Source organism: Xyrauchen texanus, chromosome 15, assembly GCF_025860055.1.
Source record: "Xyrauchen texanus isolate HMW12.3.18 chromosome 15, RBS_HiC_50CHRs, whole genome shotgun sequence".
In the NCBI taxonomy this organism is placed as follows: domain Eukaryota; kingdom Metazoa; phylum Chordata; class Actinopteri; order Cypriniformes; family Catostomidae; genus Xyrauchen; species Xyrauchen texanus.
In genome coordinates, this window is record NC_068290.1 from 35,255,192 (window position 1) to 35,275,388 (window position 20,197).

General features: G+C 38.0%; 1 protein-coding gene across 1 annotated transcript in view; it reads left to right on the forward strand.

Annotated features, from left to right (window-relative positions):
- The window catches only part of LOC127655601 (threonylcarbamoyladenosine tRNA methylthiotransferase-like), a 483,546-nt gene extending 479,999 nt beyond the window's left edge, over positions 1 to 3,547 (forward strand). Inside the window, exon 15 of the mRNA XM_052143491.1 lies at positions 2,553 to 3,547. Coding sequence (XP_051999451.1) covers positions 2,553 to 2,711 — 159 coding nt within the window. The 3' untranslated portion in view covers positions 2,712 to 3,547. The remainder of the gene's footprint in view (positions 1 to 2,552) is intronic.
- The last annotated feature ends 16,650 nt before the right edge of the window (positions 3,548 to 20,197 follow it).

A 20,197-nucleotide genomic window follows, 5' to 3' on the forward strand; every position in this document is an offset into this window, starting at 1 on the left:
AAAATGAACTGTGGTTGGTTCCATTAAATGTCTGACATATTATCTAAGAGGGAAATTGTTAGCTGAAATAAGCTGTAAAGTAGATCAGGCTTTATGCTGAGACCCAAAACCTGGACCCCTGATTTCCTACCCTACATTCCACACCCTGCAATGCTCTAGTGTTGGATCTTTTTTTATATGACTGATCAAGTCAAGTGGTCTGACCCAGTAGGTTTCCACCAGCTGATGAGAAGGGGAGTGGGGCATACTCACCCATATAGAAATAAGGAACCTCCAATCCATAAAAATTCCAAAGGTCTCAGATGGTCCTCTGGATGGAGAGGGAATAAAATAAATTAGCCATGAAGCACATGTGGTTGAGAGGAGAGGGAAACATTGAGATGAACACGTCTTGAATATCCCAGTGAAATGAAATTTGATTATGGAGGATGGGCTAGCTGCAGTATACCAACCTGACCTCACAGATATTCTTCCTCCAGGTTATTTTAGGGGACCATTTACATGTATAGAGGTTTAACATATTCTCCCACCTGGTAATGACATTTAATGACCCAAGGACGCTAAAGATAGTGGCCCAGGATCATCATTTTGGGTTTTTTATCATTTCCCGTATGGCCAAACGATGGCCACCAGTTTCTGCACTTCCTAAACCACAGAAAGGAGGTGGAATGTGCAAATATAGATCAAGTGGTATCAAAGAGCAATCCCTTCATGCATATCTGCATTACAACCAGATGGCTATTTCCACCATAGCACTCTGAAATATTGAAATCATGAAATGGCCATTCAGATTGAAGCTCTATATTTAATAGCAGGGATATATATCACCCCCTCTCCAGAAATTAACATATTATTGGGTCAGCTGCCAGGCCTGGCCTGATGGGAGACATTTCTCTATTACAATGTCTATTATAGATGAACCTTTAATGTTCCAACATATTAGAGAAGACAAGACTTCCTATTACAACCATTTTACCCTTTGAGTCTTTGATGTGCTAGTCAGTCTTAAATCTCTGGCCATTTTAGAGCATAACTGCCCTCTATCATTGCCCTGTCAGTTTGATGTTGATTGATGAAATCTGGACTCTACGTCGCACACTGGCTCATATCAAAACAACATATCTGTCAGCCAGTATCAGTCTATGCACCATTGGTTTTTAAGATGGATGATTTGGAGTTCTCATGGTCTGGTGATTGTGTCAATTTAACACCTTTTAATGCATACAACCAGTGCATAATCAGTTACTCTTCCTTTGGGCATCTTCAATTCATTGATTCATATGAGACCCTGGTGGTCAAAATGTAATTTTTTATTTTTGAATTATGAAAGAGATCAATGCAGGTGATGATGATAAATATGAGTTTGATATTTGAATCTTACAACACATTTGATGTATGGGGCTTTATTGCAGATGTTCTACCTGTGATTCTGGCTGAGCACAGGTGCTTTCTTTGCTTTCAGTAGTGGAATAAAGACATATGAAAGAAAAGAATAAAGCTATTGTGTCCTTGTGTTTGCATGAGCATAGTCCTAGAGACAAGCTGTAACATGCTTTAAGAATGTCCACACGCAAAAATCAGCAAGTAGCCTAAGGGATCTGGGCTGCTAACAGAATGGTTGCTTTTGCAATGCCAGCTGGGGTTGATCCATTAGCCAACGTTTTCCAAAGATATTCCATTCCTGTCACTTTTTTACTACTGATAGTTTAGATGTGGAAAAAATATGACGTGTATTTTCAAAATCGCTGTCTGAACAACTACTCAACTAATTGGTCTTGAGGAAGCCCTGTATTTTTAGGCTGGTTTCAGGTTCACTGACTCATTTCTTAGTTTGCATAAGAGGCACTCTTGCGTTCAAAACGAGACCGAGTGTAATGTAATGGAACCATATTTTAGACCTTGGATGGAACAGATTGCAGGGTTCCCGAGACACGTTTTCAGAAGTTATACTTTTTATGACTTGACACATCATCTTAAAAACGCAAATCTTGTGGCGAGGAAACTCACAAAAATGTCCTGAGACGTAAAACAGTGGCCAAAACATCCGTCTACATGTGTAAGGCTGTAGCGGTAGTGCTTTAAAGGGGATACATTTAAAGACGCAAATTTTCCTAGAGGGTTTTATTGTGCAAACTGTCTAACAGTTGAAGAACATTCAAACACTGTCACTAAATTATCAAAAATAAGAATAAATATAGGTAAACGGTCTGCACTTATATAGCGCCTTTTTAAGCCTTAACGGTATTCAAAGCGCTATACACTGCGTCTCATTCACCCATTCACACACCAATGGCAGCAGAGCTGCTATGTAAGGTGCTAGCCTGCCATTGGGAGCAACTTGGGATTCAGTGTCTTGCCCAAGGACACTTCGGCATGTGGAGACCTGTGGGCCGGGATTCGAACCACCAACCTTGCAATTTGTGGCCGACCCGCTCTACCAACTGAGCCACAGCCGCCCCATACATTAAACCATAGTCAACCATCTTGTCCAATTCTTTAGCCTAGGCATCCATCTATCTGGTATTTAAGTGTAATTGTTTTTTCTTTTACAGGATTTGAAGAGTTCCCATCAGAATGGCATCCATGCCTCTGTGGATTCTTCACTCATGGGATGGTCATGGAGATGTGAGGGTGAAGGACTCAAACTGCTCTCATTAGGACTGGCTCTAGCTGCCATAATTGTGGCTTTTGTGATTGAGAAGCTCCATTAACAGGCAAAATTCATCCTGATGCATCAGATGAGGCCTTAAAGAGTGTGCAATGACCCAGAGACTCTTTAAACTAATGCTTGAATGTTAATGTATTGTGTTTTAAGGTCAATTAAAGGTAAATGAGGCAGATAGGTTAGGGCAATTCATTTTTTAACTACTGATCTAGAACTCCAATAAATTTGAGCACAAAAAGATTTAACACATTTTGCTACCAAGTAATGGCATGCATGCATTGTGATGTATTAGAAAGGCTTTTTTGTGTCACATACTATTTGTTGTTTTTAGACATCAAAGCCTCTTTGCCTCTGTACAAGGACAGCTTGAAAGCATCTTTGGATTTCTGTTCATTTTCAATCGCAGCAGTCATTCATTTTCAAGCCCAGGTGTCTCACTGTTGGGTTTGGGCTCAGAGCAACAGACTCTTCACATCTTTGTTCACAGCATAAAGCAAGTCTAATAAATGAGACTACATACTCAGCACTGTCTCCTGGGTAGTATTTCTGGAATGTTTTCTCATGGATTTTGGCATGGGGAGGTCAGCCAGTTTATTTGGTGCACTTGTGAAACTTCAGTCTGTTTATTACCCAAGTATGACCTCAATGAGAATAACATGTGTGCCCCACATATATTTAGTAGCATGGCTGTGTGTTATCGTGTACGTTCTTATATGTCAGATTAATTGAAAATGTAATACACTTGTTGACAAGATGAAGTGTATAAAAAAAACTGGCTATAGATATTAGAGGCAAGATGTGTACTTTGCTGCCAAATATTACAGAAATATATAACAGTGACTGTAAATATTATGCCATAGCTTGGGAAGCATTCCTAAATATTTTCATGTACATCCTTTTTATAAAAAAAAAGAAATGTATACTCGTTCCCCATATTGTAGACTTGGAGTCATGTAGATTGTTAATAAGGGTATTGGGCAATTGCAAGACCTCTGAAATGAATAAACAGAACAGAAATAAAATCAATAGGCTAACTAAGTCACTCTCATATCTGCATTGTATCAAAGAATGTAAATATAAATCAGACTGAATTTGGCATAAAGCGAACCACTTTACACTCAGTATATCACAACATATTTATGTTACAAGCAAATATAATCAGTAGTTATTAACACATAACATCCAGACTCTAACATGTTCTAGCAATGGTATAAAGTACAACACTACTGTCTCATTCACTCATACATTGTACACATGGGAACATAAACAGCTAGACCTTTTTAGCGTAAATAAAACTGGAAATTAGCTGGAGCTACTCCTATCCGAGAAGATGGTTTACCATGGTTGACAGTTTTACAATGTTCAAATGAAACCTTGCTCCACTGCTTATAAATTCCCTAAGAATTGTAATAATGCCTACATGTCTTTGTGGTCAAAGTGTACAATGTTCAAGTGAATAATGATGACAATTTTCCTCACCACAGGAGGATCTGTTTTATGGTGTTTATGCTGTTCTTTACAACTTCAGCAGCGTTTTACACTGAGGCCTTGTCAAAACATCTCAAAGCTTGTAGCTTTTCAGCAACAGAGTCTGAGTCTCCAGCGCTAAACCCCATCGGCATTACGCGGGTTCCCAGCCTAGTGTCTCCTCTGATGGTGCTTTGAAATTTTCCACTCTTCCAAATTCTACCCGGCTTTGGGTCAGCGTGGAGACAGCGGAGAGATCCATGCAGGCATTTTGGAGTCAGTTCTGTCTAAATGAGACTTCGGAAAAACCGGACATGTGAAACCCTAAGCAAGCAGGGGATCCCTGGGTGCATTTTCAGTCAGGGCTGAAGCTTTAGCCGAGCTGACGCCAGTCCACAGGGATTTAGTCAACACTCCTGGTGTGTGCTTGGCATGAGGGGAGCTGGGCTCTCTAGACACTCCCTGGAGGACGTTCTGCCTCCTCAGAGAAAGCTACCATGCCAAATGAAAAGAGACGGCAATAGCTTCTACACTGTTGAGAATCCTGGAGAAAGAGACCTAGTGTATTACAGAGTGTGGAGAAGAAAACGTCCACTTTTTACGGTCCAGTCTATTCCCAATAGATAAAATCAAGTCCCATCCACTGTTTGTTTTCTTCACATTGAATATTGCCAGTTCACACTGCCCCAATGAACACCACTGTCGGATCAGTGTGTTCACTCTGTTGGTGTTTGTTGGCGTTTGTTGGCATCTGTTTTCACCAGCCTGATCACATGAATTACAAAATTACATGGCCATGGCCACATTTTTGAAAACCCAAATTACATTGTGTTTTAAACGTTTGGCTGCAGTTTTCCAATGATATGTCCAGCGGGTGGCGCCAAAAGGGAGTGAAATGACATCGTAATCAAAGGTTTTGATTAAATATACCTCCCTAACATAAAACTTTAGCCTAAACCTAACCAATAGTGATTTAAAAGGAACTGTGACATGGAAAGCACATTTTCTGAAACAACCATGTCATTTTGTGTTGCTTCTGACATTCATTTCAAATGTCTGTTTGAGTTTTTGACTGGGTTCGAGTCCAAAGTCCAACACTATCAGGAGAGCTACCTCAGAAGCTTATCTCATAGAATCATTATGCAAATGTTGTTGGGTCAAGCATAAAAATGTATCGTTTTATCAAATGTTGCATTAGAGTAAAAGTGTTTCGATATTATAACATGGCAGTGTGTGTGTAATAGAGCAAAAAATAAGTGTTAATAAAGTCATAATCAGCCGTTGTACTTGTGATTTGTATGAAAGTGAATAAAACGCAGTTGTTGTAGTGCCTCTAGTATTAATTTCACCAGGAAACTGCAGTAAAACATAGAACGAGGCAAATAAACCTCAAGAATGTAGTCATAGTAACGTTCATTCAATGAGACTAGGTTGGTTTTCACTCATGTTCTATCAGCGTTTGTCAGGTCTTGGAACCTTTGAGCAGTCCGGTGTAATCTGACTTCAACTCATCGAAAGTGAACACGCGCAGACGCAACTGCATTTGCAAAGCATTTTTGTTGCAAACTTGAAGCATTCCGTTTCATTCTGTATAAAACGGCATCAAATCACACAAACAATACAAACACTGAACTCACTTAATCTCAATTCTCCCACATTTTATGGACATATAATCTCATGTTTAAAATATTTTTGCCGCTGGATTTCTGTCCTTCGACTGAACTCACTGATTGAAGTTATACCTTAATGACACATTGAATACATGCTTATCATATTTAATCAATGAAGCATATATACAGTATTTATATATTCAATTATGCATGTTCGGCTTCATCCACAAACTCATTTACATTTACATTTATTCATTTGGCAGACACTTTTATCCAAAGTGACTTACAAAAGAGGAGGAACATCAGCGAATCATCTTAGGGAGACAGTGGTACAAAAAGTGCCACATTACAAAGTTTCACTATCATCATAATAGTATACAAAACAGATTTTTTTTAGTGACCGGTTAAGTGCTTTTGGGAAAGATGTGTTTTTAGCTGTTTTTTGAGTTAAGATAGAGAGTGAGTTAGCTTCCCGGATTGAGTTGGGAAGGTCATTCCACCACCGTGGTATGATGAAACTGAAAGTCCGGGAAACTCATCCTTGTTCAACACGCAAATACGATTGGTTTTGTTGGATTAGTGTGAATATGACAAATATGTTTCCCAACATTCTAAATACAACATCCAACTTCAGAATGTTTGAAGAGTCGGCATCTGTTGGTGTTTGTTGGGGCAGTGTGAACTGGTCTATAGATGGACAATGTGTTGCAGATGCCATTTCACCTTGACTTTGAGAAAAGATTAGTTGTCCTTGCACAAGTTGCTACAAGTTAAAACAACATTGTTGACAGTAGAAACGTATCAATGGAATTTTCCTATTTTGTTTCACTCATTTGAGTCCATCGGTTTTGCTTTTAAGCTGGCATGGGAGGCACCAGCGCAGGATAAACGACCTATAGCAGATGCCTTGCTGCTTTTGATCTGTAACACAGCAGTTTTCATCCACAACCTAGTGAGTTTTGTAGTTCTGATTGACAGCACAGCATATCTGAGACCTCCATGCTCAATGTCAATTCAATTGAATGGGAAAGTTCACCCAAAACTGAAAATTTTTATTATTTACTCACCCTCATGTTTTTCCAAATCCAGTATGACTTATTTTCTTCCATATAGCACAAAAGAGGATGTTAGGTATTCTATCACAATTTATTTTAATTACGACTTTTTTCTTTACACTACAAGTGAATGGTGACTGATGCTAACATTTTGCCTAACATCCTCTTTTGTGCTGAGTCATACAGGAATAAAACAAGTTTTGTGTTTTGGATGACTTCTGCGTCCTTTCAGGCTTCTTGGAAAGGGGGGTCCACAGTTTCATTTAGCAGGAAAAGGGTTCAATTTAATTGCAGCCTCACACATGATCTCATTTCTTAAAAGAAGATGAGGTACATGGAGCTCTGATTGGTGATCTGATCGATGCTGGCGTGTGTGTGAATATCAAAACTCCATTTGTTCTTGGTAAACACAGCCAAAGGGGAATTGTTCAGTTACAACAGGACAGAGAGAATAACTCCAGCTGTACCGCCACCATGAAGACGCACATGCATATGCATAAACCATTTGTCTGGGAGCCTTTGAAAAGAGGCTCTGCTCTCGGGATGACCCACAATTCCGTGCTTGAGTGCTGCCAGCTCACTGGCTTATTGGAGGTGTTGAAAGTTCATTGCCTCAAATAGCATTGTGTTGAGAGCTCCTGTCAGTTTAGCCTGAAGGATGTTCTGCTCATAAACAAAGCCGTCTGCATGTCAGCAGCGTTTAATGCGTGATATTTTTCTTTTTGTGCTCATTGAAGTTTATTACATTTATTTAATCAGCCAATGGCTAGCAGTGAAACCGTTCGCTTTACACTCGTTACTGAGTTATGTGGTGCAAGTTTAGTGCAACTGTATGCCATTTAATAGTTTGTTTTCTGTTTTTAGCCTTGTATATGCGTACTTGACGTTGGTGATGGAGCATTGGGCTACAATGTTTTATTTTAACAGGTTGAGACAACACTGAACAATTACAACTTATTTAGTCATCAAAGACAATAGGGTAAAATGAGGCTAAAGGCTCCCCTGGGGGTAAGGTACTTTTTTATTTTCCCCCAAACCACTAAATAACAACAAAAATGACCTCGGCCCTTTCCTGAACACCTGTTTGTCACTATGCACTGCAAACATTTCCTGATCCATGAGGTCATTGTGTGCAATGTCTAAAGTACGATTTAGAGGTCATTTAAAAGCTTTTGAAATGTTGCAAATTTATGTAGCTATTGAGAATCCCTGAAATTATCACTTTTATCTTGATGTAAAATACTTTATTGCCATATTCAAAGGATGATATTTGGGATAGAAAAAAAGTTCCAGGGATAAGGCCCCCCATAAAAAGACCCACTCTTAAGTGGGGGAAAAGTGGTCTAAAGTGTGGTGGTGTAGTGGTCTAAAGCACATAACTGGTAATTTGGTAATCAGAAGGTTGTCGGTTCGATCTCCACAGTCACCACCATTGTGTCCTTGAGCAAGGCACTTAACTCCAGGTTGCTCCGGGGGGATTGTCCCTGTAATAAGTGCACTGTGAGTTGCTTTGGATAAAAGCGTCTGCCAAATGCATAAATGTAAATGGGAATGGAAATGGAAACGGCAGATTTGTTATGAAAAATGAGTGGGTTCTCTTTGAGATGATATGAAATGCCAAATGTGAAATTAACAGGAAATTCTGTCCCCTTTTCTGAAGTGTCCATTTTAAATAAGCAATAACTTAATTTGGTACTCAAAAAAAGCATCTTGTTTCAAATGAATTTGTCTAAGTTAACAATGTTATCCCTATAATTATTGTCCCTATATCTGCACTACAGTATATCACTATACACCCTTGAAGGGCTTTTACCACAACACATTTTTTTAATGAATTGTAATCAACCATTTGTTATTCTTTATTTTCACACTCCATCAATATTCAGTAAAAATGTTTATATTTTTTCAATCTTAATACAAAAAGCTAATTTTCCTTAAAGGGCACCAAAAATTTAAAAGTATCCCATAATTAACTCACCATCATACCTTTAGAGCTGTGTATGACTTTCTTCTGCTGTACACAAATAAAGATTTTAGAAGAATATCTCAGCCCTTTTTGTCCTTTCAATGCAAGTGAATGGTGACCAGACCTTTCATGCTCCACAAATCACATAAAGGCAGCATAAAAGTAATCCATAAGACTCCAGTGGTTAAATCTATATCTTCAGAAGTGATATGATAGGTGTGGGTACGAACCAGATTGATATTTCAATCCTTTTTTACTATAAAAGATTGAAATATTGATCTGTTACTCGCCCAAAGTAGTTGCATCGCTTCAGAAGACATTGTTAAAACCACTGGAGTTGTATGATTTACTTTTATGCTGCCTTTATGTGATTTTTGGACCTTCAAAGTCCTGGCCACCAGTCACATTGCATTGTATGTACCAACATATCTGAAATATTCTTCATTTGTGTTCTGCACAAGAAAGTAAGTCATACACATCTGGGATGGCATGAGTGTGAGTGAATGATGAGAGGATTTTAATTTTTGGGTGAACTGTCCCTTTAAGAGTGGCCTTTAGCCCCTTTGTACTATACATACATTTTTAATCTGTTACTACATTACATTAAGGACTACAAGGGTTGTCTGTGTTATTACATGTCATTTGACAAGCACAACGTTTGTTTACGTGTATCTGCATGACTGTGTTCAACTGTTTTTTCAAGCATTGTGAACCACAGACCTTCTATTCCTAAACGAAACCTATTTGAAATTCCTGAGGGAACACATGGTTCGAAAATGCTATTTATTCCGCATGTTATAAGACTACGATCTGAACCACTCATGGAAGGCAAATTCATTTTGCTTTACACCTTTGTTTTTTTACATTTTATGTTTTAAAGATAATACAGTTGCCCATAGTATGAATCCACACATTTCAAAACAAGTTCATTAATTCATGAACTTTATTGATATATTTTGAACCAGCTATGTCAGAAAAGAACATTTGATCAGTTTGCTGATATTATCCCATTACCATTGTAATGGGGAAGTGAGAATCTCGTGGGTTTGTTACGCACTTGACTTTCATGTAAACAGGGTCTGAATACTTAACTTCACTCCCGTCCTGAATCATCTCTCTGTATTTGACACAATGCCCTCTCTGTCGACGTCTATAACCCCAAACTAAGCTCTATGAGACGGAAACTTTATTTGTTGGCATGAAATTAACTCTTTTTCACTGAAGAAGCCTTAATTTTTTTAATGTGTCTTGCACTAAATTACATTAAGAGTTTGACCATTTTCTCGGTAAATCCACTAGACTATATTTGATGCATTTTTTATTCAAAGCAGAGATGGCCAAACCCAGGAAATGAACTTGGTAGTGGTTTTCATGAACGTATGGAGTGCTTGCAATAGTTTTTCATCCTCTCATTTAGCTGGGTGGCCCTTGTGTCTTGGATTAGAGAGTCTTGCTTTATCTAATTCACACACACACTTCTGTTGTTGCAGTGCATCCTGGGAGTCCAGGAGTCATTGTGTCAGCAAGTGCTTTTGTTGAGTTTAATGGTCTCCTGCCAGTGTCGCTTGTGTTCGGGCTTATGCCTTTGACTTTCAGCAACTAAGGGTATTTGAATACGTTAGGGAGGAACTATAATAAATATTTAGTCTGTCAACATGGTCGTTTATAACTGCGCTCTAATGCTTTGAGCAATTGTACAGCTAGGTTCTAAACAAACATTACATAAAAATACTTTAAAAGATGCATGAAATCAAAATGTACATTTTGTGGCTTTTAGTCCATGTGTTAGCTTCAAGGCTATTGCTATGCTTGTGCACTCCTAAACATTCACTTTTAGCAAAAATCTATGTCTAATAATGACTAATCTTGCACTGCACAGATTATTATCCAATCAAATGTGGTCTTAAATTAATATGTCCCTCACCCTACTACCACCTATAACCAACTAGCAAGTAGCAAATCATAGTTCATGGCACTCATTGAAAATAAACTGTCCTGTAGAGTAAAACGATCTCTTCCCATGCTACACTTCCCTGCTCATTGGCCCATCCATTTTTCTTTGAGATGCTCCTTTTAATATGAGCGGTTCCAATTTCTTGTTTCTGTTTCAATTATGCTTAGCGTGTTCTTCCAATACGGATGCTACAGACTTCCGCTTCAAAGCTTATTCCCATTACCAAGCACTGAAATATCACTAACAACAGTCAAAACGAGCGAACGGTCTGTATTAACATAAATCCCTTTCTCACTAAAGGCCACGCATTGACTTTTGGTTTCGACGGCAATAGACTGAATAGATAAGTACACAATCACACACAACTCTGTCTCTCCCTCATTCACATACACTCACAGCGTGACATGAGATATGAACCTTGAAAAGATGATTAATAAAACAAAGGCTTGGTTGGTTTAAATGTTTTTTCATCTTTATTGTCTTCAAAAATGACAGACATCATTTGGAAATATCTGTCAATGTTTTAAAAAAAAAAAAAAGGCAAGTGACAAGAGAATTAGTTTAATGCAACTTCTGATTATTACATTTGGTTTGACACAAAATGTTTCAGCATTGGCAGCTTTTGTGGGGGCTTATTGTTGTGACATTCATTTTCCAGTAGTTTTTAAGCCAGCTGTAGTTATTATAACACCCTATAACATATTCATCCAGAGCCTCCGCCGCTCGCTGATAACAACAACTATGTGGAAGTGTGGAGCATCTGAGAGGAAGTCTCTCGCCGCAATGGCGCCGCCCATGGAGAAGTCAGGAAAAAGGTGGATAAGAAACTAAAGAGTATGTATCTTGTGGTGCACATTACATTCACATTGTATTAAGGTTAAATGCAACATAACATAACACAATCTTTATGTCTTGTTTTTAAATGTTATTCATAAAAAAACAAGACATTAATGCAGAAGAAGAGCAGTATCATTTTACAGCATTATATTGTTGTCTTTAGCACTTCTGTATGTTTTTGTGGTAGACCAATCCAATGTTCCAACAGTATGTTATGCTAACCCAGTAAGCATTGTGTATTCCAGTTATTTACTGAGGAAGTATTTGGTTGTGATGTACAAGAAGACCAAAGAATTTAGAGTACACTGGAGAAATTGTGATGCTTGCTCCTAATCACAAGATGAAGAAAGCAGTTGTTGGGCTTTTTTATGCTACTGGTGAGACACAATCTTGTTTCTTTGTGTAACATTTTCCTATCAATAAAGGAGTGGACAACGTATAATTCAATCATTTTTATTTGACCAGAATTCTCTTGCTCTGACTAGAGGCATCAGTCCCAGACAACTGACACAACCACACACATGTCTCAACCAAAATACCAGAGCTCCAGCCATCATGTTGTATTCCAGTGTGTGTAAAGTGTACCCAAATGTGTTGTCTTTTTTTTTCTCTCCACTTTTCTATCCCCAATTTGGAATGCCCAGTTCCCAATGCGCTCTAGGTCCTCGTGGTGGCATGGTGACTCAATCCGGGTGGTGGAGGACGAACCTCAGATGCCTCTCACCTCATCTGAGACAGTCAATAAGCGCATCTTATCATGTGGCTTGTTGAGCACGCGCTCAAGCTACAGCGGAGACATAGCGCGTGTGGCGGCTCGTGATATTCTCTGCAGCATCCACGCACATCTCACCACTCGCCCCACTGAGAGCGAGAACCACATTATAGCAACCACAAGGAGATTAACCCAACATGACTCTACCCACCCTAGCAACCGGGCCAATTGGTTGCTTAGGAAGCCTGACTTGAGTCACTCAGCATGCCCTGGATTCCAACTTGTGACTCCAGGTGTGGTAGTCAGCATCAATACTCGCTGAGCTATACCTTGTGAATAAGCCACACCCCACGTGATGTCATCAGACTTGAAACTCTGCCCCATGTCAAAACAGTGCCACATAGTGAAGCGCAAAGGGAAAGAGGAACCGCAAATATTAAAAGGAGCATCACAAAGAAAGAATACTTACCGCACAGTGAAACTCAAAGAAAAAGTGTTGCAAAAGAATTGATGCCAAAAGTCTGTTGCAGATTAAAAAAGGATCTCAATTCTTGGGTTTCATTTACAACATACATTGTTTTTTTGCAATTAAACACAACTCGGCATTTTGCAATACTTTATTTTTTGCAAATATGTAAGGTAGCATATTGAGCAAATTGTAACTAAAATATTTCCAGATTAATCAAATTCAATTTGGAAATCAATGCCAATACTTCGCCCCACATTTGTAAGTTCATTTTATTGGTACTAGTCTACAGTATCTCATTATTATGCAAATTTAATTTATTTATTTTATTAATGAGTCATTTTGTAAAATTAGAAAAAAATTGTCCCTTACAAAGGGAAAAAATGCCCCAGGAAATCAAATATTGCCCCCGAAGGAAAAGGTGTTACACATGCCACGCCTAAACTTCAATAGGGTGTAACAGTGCTCGCCCATTTAAGCTGTTTTAGATTCGGAAGTATTTTTTCCCTTTCATTTCTTACATAGGGATTCATACAAATCCCTATAGTTATAAGCCATGAACCAAACCTACCAACTTCAATAAAAATCTAAAATTAAATATATAAATATATATATATATATATATATATATATATATATATATATATATATATATATATATATATATATATTTTATTACTTATTTTAAGTTTTTTTTATTTCAGAAAATAATACAAAGGTAAGGTAAAACTGTACTTAATGACATAAGTGAATTAAAAATGAGGGAAACATATATAATTCTTGCGTTGCTTTACAGTGAGGGAAAAAAGTATTTGATCCCCTGCTGATTTTGTACATTTGACCACTTGTTGTTATTCTGTCTCTCACTGTTCAAATGAACCTACCATTAAAATTATAGACTGGTAATTTCTTTGTCAGTGGGCAAACGTACAAAATCAGCAGGGGATCAAATACTTTTTTCCCTCACTGTATATGCACAGAAGCAACATGTTTTAATTTTATTATAGAAATACTGCAATTGAGATATTTGGCATTTGTTTGGTGAACTTTATTGACCATGATTCTCTGATCAGTGTATCTTTCTGTTCAGGATCATGGGACGTGTACATATTCACCAGAAATTGCACAATTGAACATGATTTCTAAAAAAAGTTAAAAACTCAGAGCTCACGATTGGTCTGCCTTTAAAGGTTTATAAGGTATCATTAAAAATGTATTTGCCTATGGAAAAATTAGACTTTTACTTGGCTCTGTTAAAAAAAAAAAAAACAGAAAACTTCAACACAAAAGAAAACTGCTCATGGGGTTTTTAACCTTCTCTTCGTGTTAATTGCAAATTATTTTGTTTTACTGGACCAGGGATCGTGGGACTCTAAATTTAGTAGAATCAATTTTGATGTTAAAAATCCAATCAGAACATACTTACCTTTCAAAAGCAATTGCAAGTACAGGGCATCACCACGGAAGTGACAGGAACACATTAACATCTGCTTCCAGGCCATATTCTTGAGACCTCCACTGATTTGGGGGTAATTGTAAATTATATCTTCAATGATGTTTAGATGTCTCATGTCAAATAAATACATAAAATCTTTCCGCGGATGTACATTTTGCCTCCAAGTGGGCACCTGTCAATAGAAGTGAATGCCTTCACACAGTCATTGCGGCCCTTTACCACTGCAACCTTATTCAAGCTCCATTAATTTGTTTGGCTGATCCTCATTTTGTGTGTGCTGGCCTGTGAATGGATGTCATGGCGATGTCATTTAATCAAGCTGCTTGCCTGAAGCATCTCCTGCGTTTATTATGGAACAGCATCTCTTTGTCTTTGTTTGCACAATGAGTGATGACAGTGGGAAAATTGATCACTTGGAGTTTCTGTGAGCACTAATGCCTTTGATACAAGCACTTCAAAACAACACAATTACACTCCCTGGTGACCAATCTTATCAGAGAGTCTGATCGCAATAGGAGAATGCACAATAGACAGATGTTTGAAGGAAATAATAACATATGCATAACTAGAGGTTTATAGCGTTATGTATAAATAAAAAATGTAGTCTTTACTTTTAGCATCTACAAGAGATATTAATATTATCTCTACTGTCTGAACTGAGTAAAGGGATAGTTCATTTTCTAGACTTAATGGCGTTCCAAACCTGTATGTTCTATGAAGAAAAAAAGTAATGCAGTCCAATCTGGTCTTTTCTATAGAGTGAAAATTTGTTAAATCTCACTGGCACTCTCTAAAAAAGCTCCATAAATGTACTATATACACAGATGAGCCAAAAATGTATGACCACGCACATGTGAAGCAAATAACTTTGACCATCTCCTAACAAGGCCACATGTGAAGGTCTGGGTAGATTAGATGTTAAGTAGACAATTAGTTCTCATAATCAATATGTTGAATACAAGAGAAATGAGCAGGGGTAAAGACCCGAGCGATTTTTACAAGGGCCAAATATGTAATTGTGAGCATCTCTGAAATAGTTTTGACAATTTGACACATGCCATTAGATTTACATTACATTTATGCATTTGGCAGACACTTTTATACAAAGCGACTTACAGTGCAATTATTACAGGGACAATCCCCAAGGAGCAACCTGGAGTTAAGTGCCTTGCTCAAGGACACAATGGTGGTGACTGTGGGGCTTGAACCAGCGACCTTCTGATTACCAGTTATGTGCTTTAGACCACTACATCACCACCACTCCACTATGCCACCTCCCTAAACATCATTGCAGACCAGGTACACTTCTTCATGGAAATGGTATTCCCTGATGGAAGTGGCCTCTTTCAGCAGGATAATGTGCCCTGCCACACTGCACACATTGGTCAGGAATGGTTTGAGGAACATAATGATGAGTTCAAGGTGTTGCCCTGGCCTCCAAATTCCCCAGATCTCAATCTGATTGAGCATCTGTGGAATGTGCTGGACCTACACATCAGATCCACAGAGGCTCCACCTCATAACTTTAAGGACTTGAAGGATCTGCTGCCAATATCTTGGTGCCAGATACCACAGGACACCTTCAGGGGTCTTGTAAAGTCCATGCATCGGCGGTTTGGCGGTGATTTGATGGCACGCGGAGGATCAACAGCATATTAGGCAGGTTGCCATAATGTTTTGGCTCATCAGTGCATGTAGTCCATATGACTAGTGAGATGCCAAGTTTGAAAATGTCCAAGTGTGTATGAGATTTGAGGACTACTGTGGAAGGGAATATTTTCAGTATATAATAACATACATTTTGGTCTGTTCCACACATGAAGCGATTGTATGGCTTCATGAGACTTGACTTTATCAGTCACTCTCCACTGTCGTTATATGGAAAAGTTAAAAATAGTTTTTTTCTGAAAATATATCCTTTAGTGTTCCACAGAAGAAATAAAGTCCTGTTGGGTTATACCCTAACCTTTCCCTAACTCTAACCCTAACGTCATGAGTAAATGGGATAGAATTTGTATTTAGCATTAATTATTTCTTTAAAAAAGTCAAAGCCAATTAAGAATGAGCTACCACAATGATATGCAGATGTTTCATCAATCTTTGGACCTGCTTGCTGTGCTATTCTCTCAGGTGAGACCCATGCATGTTTTTCATATAAAGTATGCCACCTAAGCACCATAGAGACAACTTCTAATACAGGACAGAATATCTTGGTCTAATCAGCCAAGAATGAGACCGAAACCCTGTTTATCCACTGTGAAAGTGAGCCGTCTAATTACCGGTGACATACAGCCCCACAGCACTCAGCCCTACATCCAAATCTGCCCTAATGACCAACAACTTAGACTAATTGAAGATAAGTTACACTATTTGGAGTGGCATAATGATGTTACTAAGGCATAATGGGGGACAAAATGAAGTGAATGTGGATGCTGAGTGATGGTTATGCTGGTCTTCAACCAGCTGAGTGCAGCTAATTAGCTTTGTCCTCCATTGCATATCCTTTGTTTAATTTACCAAACTGTTTTGCTTGCGCAAGAGACAAATTAGCAATTTAGCTCTTAGATGTAATCAAGAAAGTGTCTTGTTAAATGGCTAAAGTCTGGTGTTTGTCAGCTCAGGAGTGTCTTGGGATTTCAAGTAGTTGTAGAAGCAACAATAACCTCTTCTTAATTTAATGATGGTCTGAAAATCTCGCCTAAAACTAAAGCCACCTCCAATTGAAAAGTTAAGCATTCCCGTTCAGCATTTGTCTACCAAAATCTCTTTCCAAGACACTCTTTTTCCATTGAAATCTGATTTGATTTGATTTTTAACAATCACTTACTGGGCTTAATGGAACACCTACATTTACATCCTCCCAGTTTGGAGATCTTTGGGGGAAGTGTTCCTCCAAACCCCAGTGTGGACTCTCCTCACCATTCTGCCTAGGTAGGACAATATGGACCAACGAAGAGCAGAACAATCTCTTTAGGGTGCAAATGGGAGTAGGTGTTAGCAGGCAATGCAGTGTGATTGATGCTACCTTCTGATCTTGCACCTCTGTTTGGTCCCTCAGAGGACAATATGCTTACAGCACTGTAAACATTATTCTTATCTTCACCAGGTCTCTCCGGGACTCTATTAAAGATACACTCTGAGCTGAAGAAGAGTTCTTCGTCATCATTGCTAATTAGCTACTGTTCAACTCTGTATTTTCATTGCCATTTTTTTCCCCTCTCTTTTTCATCTTGTTGCTGTGTGATGGGATGTCTGTTGACAGGTCTCCAAGCAGGAGGTCCTACATATGAGACACAATTACAGGCATTTATGCTGCTGCCTCACAGCAAGAGGAGGAGAGAAAGAGAAAAAGTGCCACACAATAAAGAGAGACAAAGTTAAAATATACCCTGAAGAGATATTCATCTTATTTTGTGCTGCACCCCTGCTCTGAAACAGTCCCTTGACAGCTCCAGTTAATTTAGTGTCAACTCTACAGCTACAGCTGCTGTACACACTCACAAAGAGAGATAGAGAGAGAGGAACTTGGAAAGGAATCCACAAACTGTTCAAGCAAAGAGACAGACAGGGCTTTGATACAGAGAGAGTGAGAGAGAGGAAGTCATACAATGTAGCCCTGAAAGTATTATACAACGTCTGTTACCGACAATCCTCCAGTGCTGGCTAGAGATGCAGTTACAATTTCACAGGTTAAAATTAAAATCCCCTGTGGTGTGTGATAGAGTAACACAGGCTGTCAAAGTGATTTCAAGCTGTTTATCTCTCACTGTGTTAAGACCAAAAACTGATTCTTATTTATTTCACCCACTCAATCTTTTAAAAGAGGAATTTAAATTTAAATTGCTAGGATGGTAAAAGTGGTGTGTATTGTAATGATCCAACAACCCTCTTTTGTGTACCGTTTGATACAAATGTTTCTAGGTTGCATAGTATAATCAAAATATCACATGATTACGGAGTCTCCAGAAGGCAAATAGTGCTTTATTTAAAGTGTTTATTTCTTATCGCTTTTGTGCCTGGAATTTATCTAGTTTGAGAAAGCCCTGTCAATTTTGTATAAGCATAAAATAATAGTCCAATAAATCGGTGTAAAGGGAATAAGGGAAAGGACGAGGCGAGAACCGGCTTGACAATATACTGTAAATAATAGTTTAATGAAAAATTTAAACAAAAGACCCAAAACACACACATGACGTTCAGCTGCTGTAAATGATATCTCTCTCTCTCTCTCTCTCGCTCGCTCGCACCACCATCCGCAGTTGGCCTTTATCCCTCTCGGAGGCTTAATTAGCCTGATAAGGGACCGGGTGTGCAGAATTACCAACCGGACACGCCCACCGCCCTGTCACAATTGGTTATATAAAGAGTATTATAGGCAAGACTGAAAATTAAAGCAATCACATTTAATTAAGCATGCCATTTCAATATATTGATTATTGATTACTACGTTATTTTATCGATATATTTTTAAGGCATCGATATATTAACATTAACATTAGTGGACATTTACATTAGAAGCCTGATTTGTGTGCTTTCCAATTCACTTAGTTGGGCTTCTGATTAATAACTGGGTAATATCTTTGGGAAACCACAAGGGGGTGTTATAATATTTGCATAAGCAGGTCACAAGGTACAGATATCACAACATAGGATGGGTGTTTTAGAGGTTCCACAGGACACATAAACACAAATGCTACAAAGGCTTTTGTGCTTCTTCAAGAATAAACCGTTATGTTGATGAGTTTGCAGTTTAGTGTATGAAACCAGCACAGCACAAACTGAACTATTAGAAATTAGAAAATAGAATTAGATTAGATATAATTATGCAATTTCTCTGTGTGTAACCTTGAAGAGGTTTCATTAAAGCTGTATAACAACAAAAAGACATACTTGTAACTAAAAATACTTTGTGTATGCTACAGTATATTAACCTTGTGTGACACCATGGCATCATGCGAGGACTTGCTATTTTGGATTTGCTAAATGCAACGCATAATTTTAATTAATTTAAACGCATTGCATACTGTTCAGGACACTCTAATGAGTCATTTAAGGGTCCCAAGTCACGTAACCAAACACCATGGCGTCGATTTACGTGAACTGCTTCTATGGGTGCAGCGCCAACAAAAGTGCCTCTGTTAGGAAACGTCTTAAATTTTTTTTAACTCAAACATGCTTGGTTGTAAACCCTAGCGTCTCTATTTTCATCTTATATGCGGCTTTAAATATATTGTTAATTTTTCACATATGGTGTACTGATAAATGTAGAGGATTTCAGACAGACGTTCCAAAAACATGTTTGTTATTTTGAATAGCTTTTCACTATCTAATCTGTGGGTCATTTCCCTTCATTTTAATTGAAATTTTGTTATATTTTTTGTTTGTTATCGCTGTCCAATCAAGTGCCATTCATTAACATTAGTAAATGCATTCCTATTTATTTACTCTCCATTTTCGATTTGAGAATAAATGTATTCAACCAAAAGCTGAACAATTTCGAAAAGATTCAGAATATTAATTAATTAATTTGAAAATGATTGGCAGAGATTTGATGATGCTGGCCAATACTTTTAATCAGAATTATGTAATCATCTTTCTAGAAAATCAGCTGTAATGTATATAATGCCTCAAAAACATGAATAACCAACACTCCTGGACACATAAACTATTCGATTAAATAAATCAGACTTTCTATAGCTTGGTATTTCTTAACCAAGTCCCTCTGTCAATATGAGAACATCAATTCTAAGGAAAACTATTAGCTAGAAAAGCATTTTACATTTTTTGATTGTTTATTACATGCTGCTAGTTACAAATCAAAAAATGAAATGGAAAATGCACGCAGAAGACATTCGGGAGTCTCATGAGGTTAAATATGCATATATACAATATATCATCCAGCAATGGCTAGAGTAAATAATCTTTGTCCTTTGATAATATTTTATCAAAGGATGGACTTTAATGAAAAACTATGTGAGTTGAGCTCTGTGGCGCTGCAGAATTTTGAGC